This window comes from Gadus macrocephalus, chromosome 5 (genome assembly GCF_031168955.1).
Source record: "Gadus macrocephalus chromosome 5, ASM3116895v1".
NCBI lineage: Eukaryota > Metazoa > Chordata > Actinopteri > Gadiformes > Gadidae > Gadus > Gadus macrocephalus.
Window position 1 is genome coordinate 15220079 of NC_082386.1, and position 21193 is coordinate 15241271.

The 21193-nt window shown below is 46.7% G+C and overlaps 1 protein-coding gene across 1 annotated transcript in view; it reads right to left on the reverse strand.

Moving 5' to 3' along the window:
* The window catches only part of dph6 (diphthamine biosynthesis 6), a 64167-nt gene that overhangs the window by 7129 nt on the left and 35845 nt on the right, over window positions 1-21193 (reverse strand). The window contains 2 exon segments of the mRNA XM_060052582.1: window positions 4222-4618; window positions 10486-10731. Of these exon segments, the coding sequence (XP_059908565.1) occupies window positions 4222-4618; window positions 10486-10731 (643 nt within the window).

The window sequence follows — 21193 nt, forward strand, 5'->3', positions numbered from 1 at the left end:
GTCTGTGAGTGCCGGTCCTGATGACAGCCTGTCCATTTAGTAGGAGCCCGCCGGGAGGCTCCTCCTCTCTCTTTTCTTCTAATTGGTCACAAGTGTTGTGTGCCATACGCTCAGCCGTCCTAACTTGCTCCACCCAGTCTAACAACTTGGGAGGGTTTGAACAAGAGACTTGGGGACAACAAACATGGCTGCGGCAGAGAAGTACCTCCGGTGTCTGGCGGGTTAGGGTAACGGTTAGGGTTTGGGGTCTTTTCCTTGTTAAACGTTGATTGCTTGAATGCAAATGTCATTGAAACCCACATTTGGAGGTCAAACATATCTTTGCTATTCAGTACTTTAGTTGCTTTTTTGTGACTTTTTGTCATGAATGAGCAGGTAGGGGATAAGCTCTAGGATGTCCGTAGGTAGACTGCAGACATCAAAGTTTGAGTCAAACACCCTAACGCTACCCTGACTACCCTGCGGCCTGTGAAGCGCTGCCAATGTGCTATTTCAAACCCTTTCTCCACTGAAATACATCACTTTCTAAATGATCATCTCCCTTTGTGGTAACTGTGGACAGGTCACAGTTGACTTGATGAGCAACGTTTCATTAGCTATGGCAACTAATACAGAGATAAATGAGGACAGGTCACATGGGCGGTTTAACAGCCCTTATTAATGCTGCGTGCTCTCCGATTAAGAGGAGACGCAGCATGCATACACACACACACAGAGACACACACACGCCTAATTAGCTAATATGCACTGCAGCTTTAAACACCCCCCCACTCTCTTTTTAGTATGGGGGGGGGGGAGGGTGTGTTTAAGCCTATACGTGTGTTATTTTATCAATGCATGTGGTGCATCCTGGGAAATGCGGTTCAGAGCAATTGGACAGACAAACAGAGAACACAGGAGAGGTGACGGCTGTAGCGGTGGAAAGAAGAAACATGACCTTTAATGACACCTTGCACACGGAAGCCCTGTTTCATGTAATGCCCCTTTTATCTTCAGGCTACCAGAGAGGAAATAAATGGGATCTCTTTTATTTAAGTGGATCCGTCTGATGGCTGACGCTCACACACACACACACACACACACACACACACACACACACACACACACACACACACACACACACACACACACACACACACACACACACACACACACACACACATGCTTAGTAGTGCATAATAGAGGGTGAAGGTGACACGTGCGATAGCAAAGTTACAGAGTGGCTCCGCGATTAGGGTGGGGTTGTCATGTTCAAAGGGGTAAAAAGCACACGCCGCAGTGGTACAAGTGGGTGGGGTGCTTCTCGTCCCACACACACACTCAGGCACTCCTCCTCCCGGCCCCCCCCCCCCACCCTGGCAACCCGTGTTTGGGCTTCAGACAGAGGAGGGGCTCCGGTCGACAGAGGCCATTACACTAGATCCTAAAAGCAATCACATTAGCACTGGGATGGAACTAAACCATCCACGCTCATTATTCTGCTTCACGGTGAACACACAACAGTGGGGAACGGACGCAGTTAAAATCGTTCTGTGTTACCAAACCCCCCCCCCCCCACCCAGAAACACCATTTATTTTATCCCTTTTATGCTAAAGTGATTTTTCTCCTCCAAATTGATTAATGGAGGAATTCTGTAAAGCTATTGTTGAGAAGTGGAGGGATGGGAGCGAGGGGCTGTTACCGCAAGACGCAGTGCAGAATGGGGGGTTTTTGGGTGACATGGAGGTCTCGGGGCATTAGGCCAGGGCCACTGTGTTTTGGTCAAGCTGCGCTGCCTTTCAAACTGGTTCAAATCAACCACTGAACGATGGAGCAATTTGCCAACGATGCTTCGTGGGGAGACTTCGTTTGCGTCAGGGAGAACCAACGACTTGGCCAAACGACCAAATGTGTGTGTTCTCTGGTCGAGAATCCAGGGAATGTGTGTGTGTTCTGGTCAAGAGTCCCAGGTGTGTGCGTGCTATGGTGAAGAGTCCAGGTGAGTGTGTTTACATCGAGCTGTGTTCTGGTCAATAGTACAGGTGTGTGTGTGTGTGTGTGTGTGTGTGTGTGTGTGTGTGAGTTCTGGTCAAGAATCCAGGGAATGTGTGTTTGTTCTTGTCAAGAGTCCAGATGTGTGCGTGTTATGGTGAAGGGTCCAGATGTGTGTGTGTGTGTGTGTGTGTGTGTGTGTGTGTGTGTGTGTGTGTGTTGTGTTCTGGTCAAGAGTCTGTGTCTCTGTGTGTGTAATGGTAAAGGGGTCTGTGTCTATAAAGAGTCTGTGTGTGTTTGTGAGTGTGGGTGTTGTGGTCAAGAGTCCAGCAACGTGTGTGTGTTCTTAGAGGGGTCATACCGTTAGGAAAGTCGTATTCATGATGGATGCACTTGGTTAAACATGTATATAAAACAGTATTATGATTTATGATACGTCTGCAAGCAACATTTTGAAAGATCATTATGTAAACAACACTTAAGAGTGTTGTTTCCTCAAGAGAAAAGTAGCATTTATCTTCTCTTAAGGAAACAAAACTTCCTTAAAAGAAAAAGTAACATTCTGTGGCTATAAACAGTGTTCTTGCAAGACTGTCAGCTGTCGCCGTTCAAAGTTGAGGTTTTGGGCCCAAAACCTGTGCGTCGTAAATAATACGTTGAGACAAGATGTTTTAGTGTCTCATGCGAAGCATATGCCGTGTCTATCAGCTGTGAATCCTAACGCATATAATCGAATGACAGGGGGGGTGGGTGTGCACAATTGGGTGTGTGTGTGTGCGTGTGCAGTCACATTTGCCGCAGTGTCGCGCGCAGTCTGCTCTCTGACAGTAGCGGTAGCCACGTTAGCTGTGACGGTTAGAGCCAGAGGTGTTGCTTTTCCCTCCCCTTTGACTTTTGGGGGGGTTGCTCGACCGGCGAGCCGGGGCCTTGACCCGTGAAGACGCAGCCTGTGGGTGCGTGGGCCCTCCCCAGGGCCCCGATGGGCATCCAGGGAGAGGTAACGGAGGATTCCACTTGAGTGACGCGCCAACGACCGACGGTTATGAGCACGGTGGTTGGGGGTCACACCCTGCATGCCCAGAGACGATGTAAGGACATGGGTGTCAATCAAGGGACATGTGTGTGCCTTGAAAGTGTGTTTGTCTGCGTGCGCGTGTGTGTGTCTGTGTGTGTTTGTGTACGTGTTTGCCTGCGCCTGTGCGTGTGTGTGTGTATATATGTTGCATATGTATCCTTAGCATAATTATATCAGGAATGACGTCCCCGTCCCCCCCCCCTCCCCTGAGATTACCCTGGCGACTGTCTGAAACAACCGTGAATTATGGCCCTCGAGAAGAAACAAAGAACGCTCACGCCGGATGCGTAGAACATAGGTGCAGCGGTGTGAACACTGAACAGCTAATTCCTCTTCATCACGGCTGACTGTAATTTGATGTGCCCCCATAAAGAAGATGCATGTCAAGGCTAAAGTAACGACGGGGAGGTGGAGGGTTTGGCGCCGATTCAAAAATGTTAATGAATTGTTGTGCGAGATGATTTGACGTCTCAGTCGGCCTGATTGATTCTCTCGCTGTCCTGCGTTACCTAGAGGGAACGTCTGAAACAAACGGCGCTCTTCGTTTGCCTTTTGATGGAGGATGGAGAATACTAGCATTGAGGAAGACAATGACACATATATATATCTGTAATGATGACAAAATACACTGCCAGCTGCTCCTGCACACAAGGGGCACATTCGCACAATTGATTTAGAAACTATTTGAATAATATTTCCGCTGCACAAACAAAAACAAAAGAACAACTATATTTACATCGAGTTGCACAATATTTCATCCTGATACCGTTGGAGGCCAGCATATACACTATAGTGGCAAGCTGAAAGATACTTGTTTAATCCGGTATATGAAGGCATCCTTGTGCAAGATAACCTCACCCCTAGATGCTCTTTAAATAAAATGATTCTGAAGCAGCTTCACATTACATTTACATTTAACATTTAGCTGACCATTCATACACACATTCACAACCCGACGGCAGTGTAAACGATGCCAGGCGACAGCCAGCTCGTCGTGAGCACTTAGGGTTAGGCGTCTTGCCATGGGACACCTCGACCCTCAGCTGGGAGGAGCCGGGGTTCGAACTAGCACAACTTTTTGGTGACCAAACAACCCGCCCTACCTCCTGATCCCCTGCCGCCCCACTTACAGCCTCCCTGCCGTTTGTCACGTGCATCACTTTAACCAACATACCTGCAGCAACCTGATTGGCCAGAGGGTGGTCATGTGTGTAGAAGAGCCTGGCACAGAGCGCCACGAGCCCATCGGCCGTCAACTTCTTCAGGGCGTCTCCGAGGGTGGCCCCGACAGCCTCCAGTAGGGCCCCGGCGGCCTGGGGCCCGGCGGCCTCGGGACCCGGCACGGTCGGGAAAACTGACAGGGAGAGGGTGGCGTTCTGTTTATCGCCAGACACCACCGCGTGGCTCTCTATCGACATGCACGCCACCTTGGAGGTCAGCTGACAGGAAGTCCTGTCCCCCGCGGGGTTGCCCCGGACGGCGGTGGCGTGGAGCTCGACGGCTGCTCCCCTGGGAAGGGCGGGCACCACGGCAACCAATAAGCGGCCACCATGTTGCTCGCTCAGAAGATCCTGTAGAGAGAGAGAGAGAGAGAGAGAGAGAGAGAGAGAGAGAGAGAGAGAGAGAGAGAGAGAGCGAGAGAGAGAGAGAGAGAGAGAGAGAGAGAGAGAGAGACAGAGAGACAGAGATACAGACAGAGAGAGGGATACATAAAGACAGACAGAGAGAGAGAGAAAGAGCGTTTTTAAATTAACTAGATGGCAAACTGCACACAGTGCGTGGCGAGCTCTACAATTAAATGTAAAGCCTTGGGGACCCTGCCTGCTGGGCCATCAACGCAGAACGTTATTATAAATAACATAGTATAAAAGCTCTCTTGAATCATCCAACAGAGCAGGCCCTTCTCACCGACTGACAGGATGTCAATTAGCGGCTAAGATTGCGTGGTACAATAATAGCAGTGAAAGGGGGCCGTGAAGAATGCATGCGGCATACGGGTAACTGTAAACAAAATGCGCAAAACGATTTCATTTTGAGCCACGGCATCTACAAACATGACAGCTTCTTTCAGGGCTCTTCACCTCCCAGACGATCTTTCTTGACATGTTATGGCAGATTCACACCATTTCACGATACATTTAGGAGCAATCCAGCCTCGGAGTGCAGACATATCTTTTTTTCTTTTTTTTCCTCCGGACCTCTGGGGCCATTATCAGTAACGAAATGTTCTAAAACAGCGCTCAAAATGTGGCCCCTTAATAATACTTGCTGGTGGCTTCATCGGCTAATGGGAGAGAAATTAGTTGTTTTATACAACTGTCATTTCGGCTGGAGTCGATAGGCCGAAAACACTTAACCCCCCTTTTCAATTTGCCAGATCAATTTTCATCCACTTACACCGCACTTCGTAAGTGCAGAATAATAACAGGGTGCATGCGCTTTTATTTTGGAATTTACACAAAAAAAAAGAAAGAAGAGAAATCATTGACAAGACGAGGGCACAGAACGGTGCAGGGTTTTAGTATTTGTTGCACTTCGAACAGACCGACCCCGGCGTGACCCGGTCGGCGTCGGCATCGGCGGAGCACTCAGAACAACAACAGCGCTATCAGCATGGAGCGCTTTGCCTGACGGACTGAGGTGGGGCGCGCACACGCCCTCTTGCTTTGATACGTGCGAGATTAGCACTCCGGGGCAAACACCCTCCAGTGTTCCCCTGGAGGGACAGAGGAGGCGGCAGAGGAGGCGGCAGTGGGAAGGGGGGGGGGGGGGGGGGGGACTCATGTGCTTGTCAATAGTGATTGCCCAGGGAGCGGAGGAGAGAGAGATGTGACAACATGGAAGTCGGCGGCGGGGTGGGTGTGTAGAATCAGCCATGCTTAAAGGCCACCCTGCAGGCCGTGGGTGCTGGGGTACTATAGGAGCAGCCAAGCGTCCGCTGCGAGGAGGAATCCGAGGAGCTCCCAGAAGGCTGAGCCGACCCGTCCCAGCCACTGCTAGGCCGGATCCAAGCCACCTGTCTGAGTGGCTCTAGTCAGACAACTATATGTGCTATGGGTTTGAGTACGCCCTGAGAGATTCACAGAGAGAGAGAGAGATTCACAGAGAGAGAGAGAGAGAGAGAGATTCACAGAGAGAGAGAGGGAGAGAGAGACAGAGAGAGAGAGAGAGAGAGAGAGAGAGAAAGCGAGAGATGGAGAGAGAGAGAGAGAGAGAGAGAGAGAGAGAGAGAGAGAGAGCGAGAGAGAGAGAGAGAGAGAGAGAGATAGAGAGAGATAGCATAACACGACAGCGCCTGACACCGATGGATGAATCCAATTAAATTAAGCAGGTTTTGATGTACGGCAATTGCTCTGTGGTCTCTCTCCCTCTCTCTCCCCCCCCTCCCCACCCCCAGCCAATGCACGGCCGACCGACAGGTAAAGCCAGAGACCTGCCGGCGGTGTCTGCTGTGCTCAGCACACTGCTGCACAGCGGCGGAGAGGAGGGGGGGGGTGGAGGGGGTGTGACCCCGCTCCTTTGTGTTTGTTTTCTTCTCTCCCCTGTTTCCTCCCCCTCCCTGCCCTCCCCTGCTAACCCTCACTGTGGCGGGGGGGCCCGCAGCGTGCGCCGGGGTCCCGGTCAGTGGGCCGGGAGGCGTGAAAGCCGAACGGTAAACACGGTAATAAGGAAGTGGTGTAAAGGCGGAGAGCAGCGGGGAGCTGATGGGGCCGGCCCGTTTAGCCAGTTCCCCTACATTTCCTGCCCGGCGGGGGGGCCTTCAGTATGTGGCCCTGTGCCTCCGCGCTACTGCACCGCCCGTCCACATTACAGTAGATCTGTCCCCCCCCCCCCCCCGGCCGCCCCTCCTCTTACTACTACCTCCACCAAAACACTCTCTCTCTCTGGTTCTCTCTCACGCTCAAATATTTGCCCTCCCTGCCTGTCGATGCCTCCCTCTCTCTCTCTATATCTACCCCCCTCTGTCTCTCTATCCCTCCCCCTCTCTCTCTTACTCTCTACCACCCTCTCTCACTGTGTCCCTCTCTCTCTCTCTCTCTCTCTCCATCAGTCTCTGCCACATCATTCGTCCAAACCATTTTGTTAAAAATGTATTTAGAGAAAGCGGGGCTCCGTGGGGGACTCACGCTTTGAGTGCATAAGGAGAGCAAAGGAGCCGCGGGGGTGGGAGGAACCGCCTTAATCGCTTCCACGTTTGTAAAGACGATCAGATAAAACAATTTTGTGAAATACATAAATAAATCTTGCCAATAAAAAAAGAAAGAGTCAAAAGTGTCCATCAAAGCCGTAAAAAAATAAGTAAGTACAGAATTATATATTTTTTGTCATATAATGTTTCCAATAATAATAAATAGCCCAACTTTCAAAAGCTTGAGGAAAAACAAGAAACGTGCATGTGTCGCTGACATGTTGTCAAAGAAACGTCATCGCCACGGAAACAACAAGTCAATTTAACAATTATCGACTGATCGCATAAACACCTTTCCTGTTTCTACCCCCTTGCAGGAGCAGTAGTGCAACGATACATACTTGTTCACAAACAGACACACACATGCACTCGCATGCACACACATACACATGCTCTCAACACATTTCAATAACACCGTAAATACAATTTTAAACTCTGCAACTCTATTATGCTCCCAATTAACCCTTCATGCTTTGACTTACACCTACATCAACAATATGATCATGTCAAATAACTTTTCGGAGCACTAGTTAACTTCAGACATATGCACTTCACTAACCTATAAAAGTGTGTGCGTGCATCTGTGAGTGAGTAGTTTATATAAAAGATTATCTTAAAGGAAACCTTCGGGGCATTTCAATCTGGAGCCTGTTTTGAGATCATTTTGGGTCAAAGGGACTAATGCGGACATCAATGTTTCACATTGGTCCAGTATTGAGCGAGAACGCTTCACCCATTGTCCGTGGCATTAACCCATCCTGTCTGATGTATTCACAGTGGTGGAGAGTCTGTTTGCTTCACATGTGAAGTCATGCAGAGAGACGTTGACGTATTGAATAGACATTTCCATTTGAAATCTGATCTGCAAACAAAATTGTAGCACTGCCACTTTTGTCAAACTGTGAAATTTGAAAGCATCTGAAACATTAATCCCAACAAGTATGCTTTGTTTTTGTGTTTTTTTAGCTGTGTAGTGTTATGGGGCATATTTTTGCGGTTATTTATTTGATCGTTTTTTTAACAGATGGTAAATGTAATGTATAAACAGAAAAGCTAAAATAACACAATGTAATCATTTTCTTATTTTGCAATCATTATTTTGCACAAAACTGTAACTTTGTCATCATGAAATGATTATAATGATCAAATAATAGTAGAAATCTACACCATTCAGTGAACCAGTGCACAGTTCTTATTTTGTTTGGAGCCTCCATCTGTGGTAACCCCACTCCCTTCTCTCCCTCCCTCTCCCTCTCCCTCTCTCTCTCTTTCTCTCTCTCTCTCTCAGTGGGAGCTGTGTTACTGGCGTTTGACCCAAGTTAAATATTCCCAGTATACTCTACTTCAAATGAGTACCGGCGCTTTGTGTAATCCCTACCCCAGGGAACGAGAGCGTTCGGCGGCTTGGAATGAAACAGAAAGCCCCCACTGCCAACACCAGCACCACCAACACCTCCACCACCACAGCCGCTTTCGCCCCCCTTCCTCTCCCCACCTGGGGATAGGGGGGGAGATCAGGTCAGGGAGGTGGTGATCCCCTTGGGTTAGGCTGTGCTCAGGGGGAGGCCAGCTCACCTGTTTGGTGACCAAGGCGACACGCCCCCATCCCCAGCACTGTCAATCAAGAAATGGGCTCAATGCAGAGGCCCATTTATCACCTCCTTTGGGAAAAACTCAGGTGAGGCCGAGAACAAATATTTTGATTTGAATTGACGAGGCTCGTGGAAAGGGACACCATTGAGCTCTGTGAGCACCTCTAGGACGGGGCTGGTGTGTCTGCCAGAGCTATGTACATTACACCGTGATCTGAAGCTCAAACACAGCACCACCAGCATCCAATGACAGGCCGGCTTCTGTACCACCGGGGGATGCCTATTAATGTGCCAATAAGTCAATATAATGAATTGCTTAATTAACAATTAATAATTGAAAATTAATAATTTATATAAAAAACAATGCATATTTCATTAATAATAGTACTTTGAATTACCTCCACTGAATAAAACAACATTTTATCAAATGTAATAATTTACTTTAGTTTTAAATGGATTATTTTAAATCCATGGCAAGATCCATTAAAACGGGCAATGGTGCCAACCTACCCACTGCCAACCTACCCTAGTCTCCAGCTAGCTTCCACCACACAGAGGCCAGACCCACATGTAGGAGGTGGGCTCTCTCTCTCTCTCTCTCTCTCTCTCTCTCTCTCTCTCTCTCTCTCTCTCTCTCTCTCTCTCTCTCTCTCTCTCTCTCTCTCTCTCCCTCCCTCCCTCCCTCCCTCCCTCCTCTCCCTCCCTCCCTCCCTCCCTCCCTCCCCAGGCCCCCTCTTCCCTCGGCTGGGGGACAGATTACTGAAGGAGGAGCCAGACTGGCAGACTGGGAGGCTAGTGCTCCTCTCTACGCCGCGGGGAGCAGAGGGTTAGAGCCGGGCAGGAGGAGCAACGGAGGGGACTTCTGGAAGGGGGGGTGACAGGGGACAGGGGGAGGTTGAGGGGAGGAGGATGGGGGATAAGCTGCCCCAAAATGGCGCGTGGGGGCTAAGGATTAAGAGGGGGTGGGGGGGTGGGGGGGGTTCTGAGGAAGACATCTGCTTCTGTGCCAAGTGCCGCATTATCAAAGACACCAGCGTTTTCCCACATCATCAACATTTCATGAGTGCACTCGCTGGTAAATATCCTCCCAGCAGCCAGGGTCTCGGAGGAGGCCAGCGAGACGGGAACTTTGGCTTTATTTAACAACTACGCTGTGCTCACATATCATCCTGAAAGGCCTTTTTTATCTTTACAATTTTGAATACCGTGTTCAAGTTCATTTCATTTTTTTAAGATGACATGTTGTTTGTTGCACGCTCAATTTATGTTACTTCCATTTCGGTTCCGTCTTTTGTTTTATTATTTTATATTATTGTGATATTTACTACTAGACTTGTCCTTAAGGAGCCAGTAGGAGTTAGGTATTTTGTTCAACGGTACCTAGAGCTTAACTGCAGACTTTGGGGATCGCACCCAGAACATATTCCCTTCGGAGTAACACCCTAATCAAGACTACAATGAAGCATGGCCACACCGTGACAAAAACTCTTCCGCCGCTTATCAAAGGAAACAGTAAGATATTTTTTCTTCGAGACAGATAACTAAAGATCTGAGAGAGTTAAGACCGGATACAACAGTCATCCCGACTCCATATTCCGTAAATATGGCATCAAGGTATCGAGGTAGAATTTCAGAAAAACATCCAAAAATGTCTGACCTCCTTTTCTGCAGTCCGTAGCAGGTCGTCCCAGACGTCCCGCACCGTTTTGACGTCTCGGCGCTTGGTGACGTAGCAGTGGGCTTGGAGGACGTGTCCCAGGGTGAGGCCGCTGGTGACGGCCTCCAGCACCTTCCTCATGTGGCTGAAGGCCATTCGGGCCTGGGCCCTGGGGCCTGCCTTCACCAGCTCCATGGTGCAGGGAACCAGAGCGATCTGACCCGCGCAGAACACACAGTCGCCCACCTGGTAGGGGGAAGCATATGGGCAGGACAACAAGCTCAACAATATGATACAGATTAAAACAAGGATATCAAGGGTTATGGATAATGATACATGTTATAAATAAATTTGAATATTATATTTGCTTTGTTTAGTCGTTTAGCTGACCATTTATTCCTGAGCAGATAAGTGTTTTTTGGTATGCAACAGTAGATTCCGACTTTATTGAAGAGAAAGCTGGGGTATGGTATCAGGTCTGCAGAGAATGGTCCGGAACACAGAACCTTATGCCTTTGAGTCAAAGTCCCTTTGCTCTAGACTTTCTTATCCTATACCAGGTCTACATATTCCTGGCACACTTGAAGAAATTCTGCTTACACATATTAAGAAATGCACAGGCCACAAAGTAATCTCCACCAAATCACTTCATTGTTTAGAACTAAATTACAGGCTATTCTATGAAGGTATCATCTCCTGAAGCAATGATGCAGCTGCATAGCAGTGATTTCATACAGTATTAAGAAAGTAATTAAGGCGATGTATTTATTGTATTTCAAAACTCCATTTCACACTAGATTTCACGCAGATACTAGATTCCCATTATGCGTTCACAAATATTTTTTGGATGACAAATCCAAAGTGCTATGAATACTGTTCATTGGATATTCATTTTGGTTTATTTCAAGAGATTAATTACTCAGTAAATCATTCTTCACATCACATCAAACAAACGTAATTAGAAATATCGGCAGCAGTAGAGATGTCTAAGATAAAATAACAGAATAAAAAGCATCCCAGAAAAGGTGTAATAATCAAATTAACATTAATTACCAGCACGTACTTAAACAGCCGTGAATCAATTATCAAGTTCCACCCTTTCATTCCAATTTTGGCAGTTTGCTATCACCAATAAAGCTGATTAGACGAGCATACTACCTAACCCTTTTTTTTTTTTCCTGTTTAGCGTGCCAATGTGTGTCTGTTATTCATCGTGATAATTAGCCATGTGATAATTAGCCCGTATCCTTGGGTAAATATTCCTGGTTGGATCCTCGACTTCCTCAACTAAATAATGCACCCCAGAGAGAATAATCCATGTGATTAATTCAAGGGGCAAGAAGAGCAGCAATGACTGGTGGCACCGGGGAGGGTCAGAGGTCCACAGGGACCCCCTGGTAAGGACGTGGGGACGCCGTAAGGACGCCGATCATCCACCCCGGCCTAATGCAAACAGCTGCCAGTGACACAATGATAATTGGTGCCCTATGTGAGCACCACGCTCAGACCCCCAGAGAGGATCAAGCCGACCCCCCCCCCCCCCCCCCCACACACACACACACACACACACTTCTGAAATCGATGGATACACGGTCCGACACAGCGCGCTTAGCTGATTAGCAGGGGCACATTCACGGGTATCGCGTTTCACAGTGCAGATTACCAGGGCTAAAGTTGACCAGGGGTATTAGTGGAGATTTAGCACCTTCTTATGTACCCCCCCAACCCCCCCCCCAACCCCCCCCCCCCCCCGACACACACACACATCAAACCCCTTTTAAACATGGCAAACACGCTCCGTGTCTGACAGCCGCTTGAAGCTTAGCATGTTGAGGAAGGGGGAACTTTTAACACCCTGTACATGGAACCGTTTTTGGTTGATGTGAACCAAGGCTGGCACCACCGAGCCGGGACAGGATAGCGGAGCGGTGAGGGTGGTCGACTGGGTCAGGGTTCAGGGCTTGGACCGCTGTGTCCACCTGGACCCTAGTTCCCCTGCTACAACCCAGCGTAACAACTGCAAGGGTTGAGAGAGGGAGAGATGGAGGAGATCGTTCCTTTCAAATTCCCCAATAAGGCCTCTGGCCTTACGGAACCGACATCTGCACCTTAGCAACAACAAGGGGCAGGATATTCTAGTGCTCATTCTACTTCTGCCCTGCCGAAAGGTTTTGGTTTGAATCCCAGTGGTGCAGAGAGTCTCCTCCAACAGCTGCCTGCTCATTAATTTATCTTTAAGATAAATGGGAGGTTCCCTGTGAGACACTTTGGATAACAATGTCTAAATAACGGCTGTATAACGACTGTGGCTGCGTAACAACTATGGCTAAATAAGGAAACAGCGAAAAGTTAAACTTTATTGCCATCCAACTATAAGCCATCATATGTACTATGAGCCATCACATCTACTAGTACTATCTACTGAGAAATGCTTGATCAGGATGGGTGTGTGAGGGTCTAGGATCCCCCCCTCCCACCCTAATAACCATCAGGAAAGGGAACCCTCTCCCTCGATTTGGAATTCAGAGAGAAGTGCTGCCATTTGTTGATTTGAATATCAAAAGGGGTCTGGCGCCCGGGAGCCCCCTGACGGTTAGAGTTAAATTCCCTACAGCATCCAGCAAGCAGGTGTGTGATGATCAATTATTAAGGATCCCACTCTGGTTACTCTTGGTGGGAGGTGGGACCCAGGACTTGGGAGTGCAACAGAGCTGGGAGTTGTGGGGGGGGTGTATCCTTCAACAGTAGACCTGCAAGGATGGTGGGGGGCAAGGCGAAGGTAGGAGTGAATTATATTTACATAAAATTAACAGTTCAAAAGAATGAGTCCACACACCAATCAAACTTGTTAATTGACTGTCAATGGCGCGTCCCTGAATATACAACATAACTACATTATTCATCCCGGGCCCTGACAGCATAGACAGTCCAATTTGCATGGGCGTTCTAAACGTGATCAACAACCACACAATGCCACATACATTTTTAATAAGACAGAGATGGGAACCCTTAATATTCATGAGGGTCAAACAATTGCATACAACATTAAACTTTCCTTACCAAGATGAGTATTTTTTTAAATGCTGGGGCTTTAGCAATCTAAATGGCCCACAGAGAACAGAAAGGGAAACAGTGTATTACAACATTCCAAAGATACCTAGCGCCCGCATGTAGAATTTATGAAATGGGTTTCATTAATATTCAATCATTTTTTCAATGTTAAATATGAATGTATAAAGAATACTACATGTTTTTTTTTTTATTCTACAATTATTTTCTGTTCAAGCAAACGTTTGGAGGACAAAAATTTTAATTGTACATTTAGAGTTCAATTACACAGACTCTGACACCACCTTGTTTCCACTACAATCCCTCGAAGCTAAACAACCTCGAGAACTTGTCAATCGCAGAACGCTTTGCCTTGCAAAGCATTAATTAAAACAATGCTTTGTCTTTATGCTTTATCAACCTTTATTTCATGGTTTAAACCCCATCATTCTCCATAAACCCAATTGTGTGTCAAAAGGTCTTTGGGTCCCAAAGACATTGTTTTCCTTTTTCTCTCCCTCCGTCTCTCTCTATTTCCATCACTCCATTCTCCTCTCTCTCTTCCTTGCTCCGCACCACTCGGTATTCTTCCCTCTTTCTGTCTCTAGCTCCCTCTCCTAATACCTCTCTCTCCCTCTCCTCCCCCTCTCCCTCTCTCAATATCTCTCTCCCTCTCTCCAGTCAGTAGGACATAAGATGTAAATGCAGTTGGACAATGCCAACCATGCCCTCAACAAAAAGTGTCTTGGAAGCCACAAGAAGTTTTGAGTTGCTGGTTCCAGGTTGTTTCTTTACGTTATCAGAGAGCTTGAAGGCCGGACCAGACAGGGTGTGGCTGTGATCACACCAGTGCTGGAGACCTCTTGGACCCCCATCCCTCCCCGTTCTCACCCAGGGGGTGTCTCGGAGGGTCATTAGGAAGGCTGTGCGACGGTATGGATGAACCAGACAGGGCCTGGGTAGAATGACCTGTGGTATCGATAAACAGTCAGGTTCTCCCCCTGCACCGTCCCAAGGACAGAGAGAGGTGGAAACCCACTCTAGGGCTACCGATCAGATATGCTAATAGTCACATTTACCCTCCCCACCCCACCCACCCACTGAGGCCTCATGCATAATTTAAGCAGGGGAGAAAATGATAATACAAAATGTGTAAAACGGTTGAGATTAGTACGGTGTTACTTTTCCTTAATGCAAGGACACGTGTAACCGAGCTGAAAGGGTACGCGATCGGTGCCCACGAAATACATGTCCTTGTATTCAATTGTCCGCAAATCAATTGTTTTCTGCGTGTGTTTACAGTATGAAGACAGGTAAACAGGACCTATGAAAGAGTTTGTGGTCAAAGACAAGGGGAAGGAAGGGGACAGTGCACCTGGACACTAGTGGTAAGGCTTTCCAGAATATGACAGGTACTAAAGTTAATCGTCAAAACAATATTTTATATATGTTCTCTATTAAATCCTTAATGGATTAAAAATCTCTTGGAGGCAAAAAAAATGTATCGGTGTGTGAGTTTAATTCATTACTTCATATATATTTTTATATTTATATATCTTTTGGCCAGGGATTTGACGCGCGCTGACTGTTTAATCTGAGCGTGGCGGATGGCAGTTTGTCAGTTCTGTGTGCTGTGCATGATTCGATCTGGTAAAAACTGTCTTTCAGTCTAGGCTCTCCTTCAGCATTAGCCGGATTCAAAGCAGATCACGTCAGGGAGCGAGAAACCCTATGAGATGGGCTCATGTTGTACGACAGCCCCCCCCCCCCCCCCCCCCCCCATACCCGCCGCAAGGAAATCCTTGCTGCCTCTGACACCTTATTTCTACACATACAAATCTTTTGAAGAACCCCTCCACCCATCCTCTCCCTCACCTCTACTGCCATCACCCCCATCTCTTCTAACCACCCTCACTAAAATCACTATAATCGCCACCACCGCTACCCCCGTCACTACAACCAACTTCACCACAGCTACCCCTCTCACTGCGACCACCACTCACCACCATCACAACCTCTACCACTGGTAACAACACTAGCACTTACCCCACCAGTACAACCACCTTTCCCACCGACACCACGACCATCACCACCATTACTACAACCAACCTCATTGGTTGTAGTAATGGTAATGGTGGATTTCACAGGAATGAATTCTACCTGGTTCGTAGTTTGTGTATATGTACGCAAGTTCTATTCTCAGCTCTCTTTGTGCTCCAGTTGGAGCCTGACCCTTGTTATTGCTCAACTGTCAGAAAAATATCAGCATCACAGCGACACAATAGTCATAGTAAGGGCACGCAGCATAAGAACAACAACAACAACGACGACGACTAGAACCAAAATCTCAACATATTTATTTAAAAATAGTATTTGGACAGGAACGCCATTATTAAGTATGGGGTGGAACACAAGGAGTTATTTATCCCCTTTACACACAGAGACACACACCCACACACAGTAATTTCTGATGATTAAGCGTTTTCATGACGTGGGGTCTGGTGCTGGGGGGGGGAGAAATGGTCCTAGACACCCCCAAGACGTTTTCTCATTGGATGGTATTTAGTTGTGTATTTCCGAGCCTATCTGATTGGCTGTCCGTCCAACCCCGTGGTGGCCAATGGAGGGAAGGTGAGCGGCGCAGTGGAAGAGAACCACTGTCACGTTTGCTCTGGTCAACTTAATGCTGATGATCCCCCCCACCCATCTCCCTCTGCCCCCACATCAAGGTCAGACAGAAGTCTGACCGCGAGCACATTGGAGAGAATCACTCAATGTTCAAATGTTACACATATGAATGAGACAGAAATAAATATTGTTTCATATTTGAGCCGGATTGTAATAGATAAAATAAAAAAGCAAAGATTTGTAGTACTTGTACTGCCCATAGTGACAGTCGCATGTTGCATGGTAATACAGGATATTTAGCTCACCAGTGTATTGTAGTATTAGTCATAGTCTATGAATGCAGAGTGATGGAAGGGCACGTTGCGTTGCGTTCGGGCCAAATGCCCTACCGGCTTCAACTGTCTCTGCTAACATTTTCTGACAAATTGGTTGTGAGTTTTTTTTTTTTTTTTTTTCATTCTTTTTTTTATGACTGATGCACATATCGCAAAAAAAATCCCTCCTGCCATGCATCCACTGTGTGACCTGCCCGCGGGACATGACAAGAGCCTCCACGCATCGCTCTATCAAACTGCATCTTTCCAGGACAATGCTAAATATGACAAATTCCATCATCCTGCATTATGCGCATTGCTGCTAATCTCCCTAATTCGCGAACATGGCGTAGGCTCCAGCCACCTCCGCTGAGGGGCTGTTGTCTGGTTGAATGATGTTGAAACGGTTACCCTTCTCACCCCCCGTCCTCTCCCCTCCCTCCAGTACAGCTGCGACCACCCTGTCCTTTTTGGACAGGATGTCTTCTCCTATTTTATTATTACATTTTTTTGTCTTGTTCTTCAGTTGTTATAGAAACTTGATCTATGTACCCGTTGGTATTTTCGTTTGGCTAGTAGCCTTAACCTATGGACCACACACACACACACACACACACACACACACACACACACACACACACACACACACACACACACACACACACACACACACACACACACACATACACACTGTTACACACACACACACACACACACACACACACACACACACACACACACACACACACACACACACACACACACACACACACACACACACACACACACACACACACACAGACACAACTGTGTTGCTGTTGTTTGTTTGAATCTCTTCAATCTGTTTTAATCCTGTATGTTATGTGTGAATGTGTTATATTTGTCTTGTATGATATCTTATTCAGAATTAAATAGTAGAGTAGAAGAGATCAGACACCATACAGCTAAACAAGACAGAGGGACAGTAGAACAGAGAATGATAGGAATAATAGAACATGGAGTTCCTTTCTTACTCAATAGATGGCAGTATGACTGCATGATAGATCCAATTTGAGGCTGACCAATGGTGTTCTTGTCAAGTCTGTGTGCCTTAACATGCATGGATAGCCTTCTATAATCTCTAAATAGATTCTGACAGAGTGAAAATGAAGAAGATCCAAGACGTGAAATTAAAATGAATGATTGAAAAAATATTTCTAAATGATGATAATACATGCAGAAATCCATGTGCCTGAATAAAGATAAAATAAATATTAAATGTTTTAGTTATTTCAAACATGTTACATTTTGTAAATCATTCCATATTGAATTCAGTACATTTTAAATGGAAAAAGTTTAAACTTTTAAATATGCACTGAAAATATGCTTTGTTGATATCAAACAACTTTCAACAAATGTTGACATCGAAAAAGAAGAAAAAGGGTTACAGTATATTTTGCTAAAGCTTTTCAGGCTCTAGTGATGAATAAGGCATTTGTATAAAAATGATTACGTCAACAAAAAATATATTTTCTTTAATTCCCCGTGATTTTTTTTTTTTTGAAAGGTCCTAAATAACAATCGTTTTAAACTGAATGACGCACGTTAAAGTTATCACTCAGCGCAATCTTCTCATGTTAGATTGATGACAAAATTAAAGTAAAAGAGTCATCAATCTACCAACTCTTCTATCTGGGCCATTGATTCTCCTACTTTCGAATAAAGTCATACAAATATAACCCCTCTCAATAAGTAAAAAACATAAAGGTAATTATAGTGTAATGTTATATAAAGACTAAATTCTAATCTCTCACCTGAGGTTAAGGCTGCCACTTCTAATTTGTGATAACTAGAGAATAATAAAGCCATCCACGAGTGTCATAGACATATAGTCTAATGCTCAGTGTTTACTGAAATACTCACACTGGAATACTGCACTTCATGTACTCTTAGTGGAGGAGTCTATGCCTGCAGTTTTGTTTTTTTTCTCAACAACTCACTCTAGATTTGTGACAATTAGCGTTAATTAAGATCTAGTGAGAATTGGTAGTAATTATACCCCTGTGTGTCTGTCGGAAACATTGGTCAAATAAGACTTAAAAGTCTTATAATAGCAACAGTCTTGAAGCAAAAATGCAAAAATAATGATAGAAAAACAAAAATCTTTAATCTGTTGTTTTTCCTGTGTTCGCCATTACTATAAATTCCCACCTCAGCCAACGAGAAAAAAAAAACGAAGTAAAATATGTTATAGCATGCAATACATTTTATTTGATAAAATGTTGTACATTACAAGTACAGGACTGCTATATTGTTCATGGAAGGGAGGAATTTTCTTCACTAACAGGGTGCCCAGTTAGTGACCATACCCGCAGAAATACAACACACGCCTTTGTTTTTATTTTGACACCCGTGACTATGTGTGTGAGTGCGTGCACACTGAACGTGTGTGTGTGAGTGTGCGTGTGTGTGTGTGTGTGTGTGTCTGCGTGTGCGTGTCTGAGTCTAGGCCCTGTCAGCCGTGCCCTCTCGTCACTGCGGGGGGGGCAAGGGTGGGAGGGTGAGGGGCGTAGGAACCCACCCAGGCGGTTGTGAATATAGTGGCTAGTTACCATAGTAATGGGCCGGCCATACGTCTCTGCTCCCTCGCAGACAGTGATGGGAGTGGACAGCAGCATGCACGCCATTGCTTTTCATCCCTGCATTAAGCCACTGGGAGACGGTGAATACTTACAGATATTGGTAATAAGGATACAGATGACGATGTGTGTGTGTGTGTGTGTGTGTGTATGTTTGTGTGTGTTTTGAGCGAGAGGGTTAGTGATTGTGCGGTGGTTAATAGGGCGAGTGTCCGTGGTGGTGGGAGTTTAACGGGATGTTTTTTTTCCATGCCCCCTTGATGTCTCCGGCCCTAACCTCACCAGCTCGCTGCGCGTCAACAATGAGGCACAATGTCGACAAGCGCAAGCATGTGGCCACACGCCGACACACAAACACAAAAATACAAATGTCTTACTTTCTACTTATTATATTGAACAAAAAGCACAAACAAACAATAGCCAATCCCACTTATAATGAATCATATTTATAACTTCAATGGACAATTTCAGAAAATAAACAACTATAAAAATGGAATAGGCTAAAATTGAGAAATAGTTTGATTTGCCAAAGACTCTTCTTGCAGAACACTGTGTGTGTGTGTGTGTGTGTGTGTGTGTGTGTGTGTGTGTGTGTGTGTGTGTGTGTGTGTGTGTGTGTGTGTGTGTGTGTGTGTGTGTGTGTGTGTGTGTGTGTGTGTAAGGGAGGACAGACTGTTCACCCGCGACACAGAAAGACAACAAAGAGCGCACTCCCCTCTGCTGTAGCTGCCCAGGTGATTTAGCATCACTGCATAAGCACGGGTCTACCTCTGAGCATGGCTGTGTGTTTGTGTGTGCGTGTGCGTGTGCGTGTGTGTGTGTGTGTGTGTGTGCGTGTGTGTGGGTCCTGATGTCTCGATGCCATTAAGCGTTCTTCATGTGCAATTAAACTACACAGCCTGCCTGTGGATAATACGTGCTTTTTTAATGCATGTGTGTATCCATGTTTGCGTCTGCGTGTGTGTGTGTGTCTCTGTGTGTTTGTGTGTGTCTCTGTGTGTTTGTGGGCATGCATGTAAATGTCTGTCTGGAGAGAATAAAGGAAAGGGATAAGCAGGAGAAGGAGCGGAGGAAGGGGTTGTCCTGTTCCTGGTCCTTGTGGCTTGTTGACATCAGTGGAGGCGGTCAACCACCAATAAGACATGAAGAGCTGCTCAGGCCTCATTAGGATCACTTGTCAGAGGGCCATTAATGAGAAGGTGGGTGCGTGCGTTTCTCCGTGTGTGTGTGTGCATGCATTTGTGTGAGTACAAATGTATGTGCGTGTGTCTACGTAGGTGGATCTACGTGCAACCGTGCCTGTATGCGTGCATGTGCGTGTGTGTGTGTGTGTGTGTGTGTGAGGAGTAGGAGTAGGGGGGGGGGGGGGGGGGGGGGTCTGCCGGAGAGCCGATGAGCTCTGACAGTTCCAGTCCCCTGTCTGGGGACCGGCACCGAGGTGACCAGCATGTGCCCCCGTGTGGCAGAAGGAGGTAACACCGGCACGGTGTTTCTTGGGAGAGGGAAACATTTCTAATGAGCAGGTCGGCCTGCCCCGGGTCATAGGAGGGGAATGGCAGAGAGAGAGGGAGGGGGAGAGAGAGGGAGGGGGAGAGAGAGAGAGAGAGAGAGAGAGAGAGAGAGAGAGAGAGAGAGAGAGAGAGAGAGAGAGAGAGAGAGAGAGAGAGAGAGAGAGAGAGAGAGAGAGAGAATAAAGGGGGTGAAAGTGTGTGCAGGGGTGGGTCAAATAATTAACCACAACCTCCCCCTGCCGTGTACGCTCGTGCCCCTTGAAAAGCACACCTCACCGGGGCAGAAGGGTTCCAGAGACCAGTCCTCACAAACACACACACACACACACACACACACATACACACACACACACACAGTACGAGTGCATACACATACGCAGAGCAAGAGGACAGCTGTTTACCGCAACACTCTGTGGTTCCACCAGACTAACTGGAACGAAACTAACAAGAGCTAAAACAGCAAAGACAAGTGAGATCAAAATATAAATGCAGACAGTATTGAGTCTTGTTGCTATTTTTAAAATAACAATTAAATGTTTTCAATAAACCAATTACATCTGAGTGAGCAAACACTACCATTAGTGCAGGG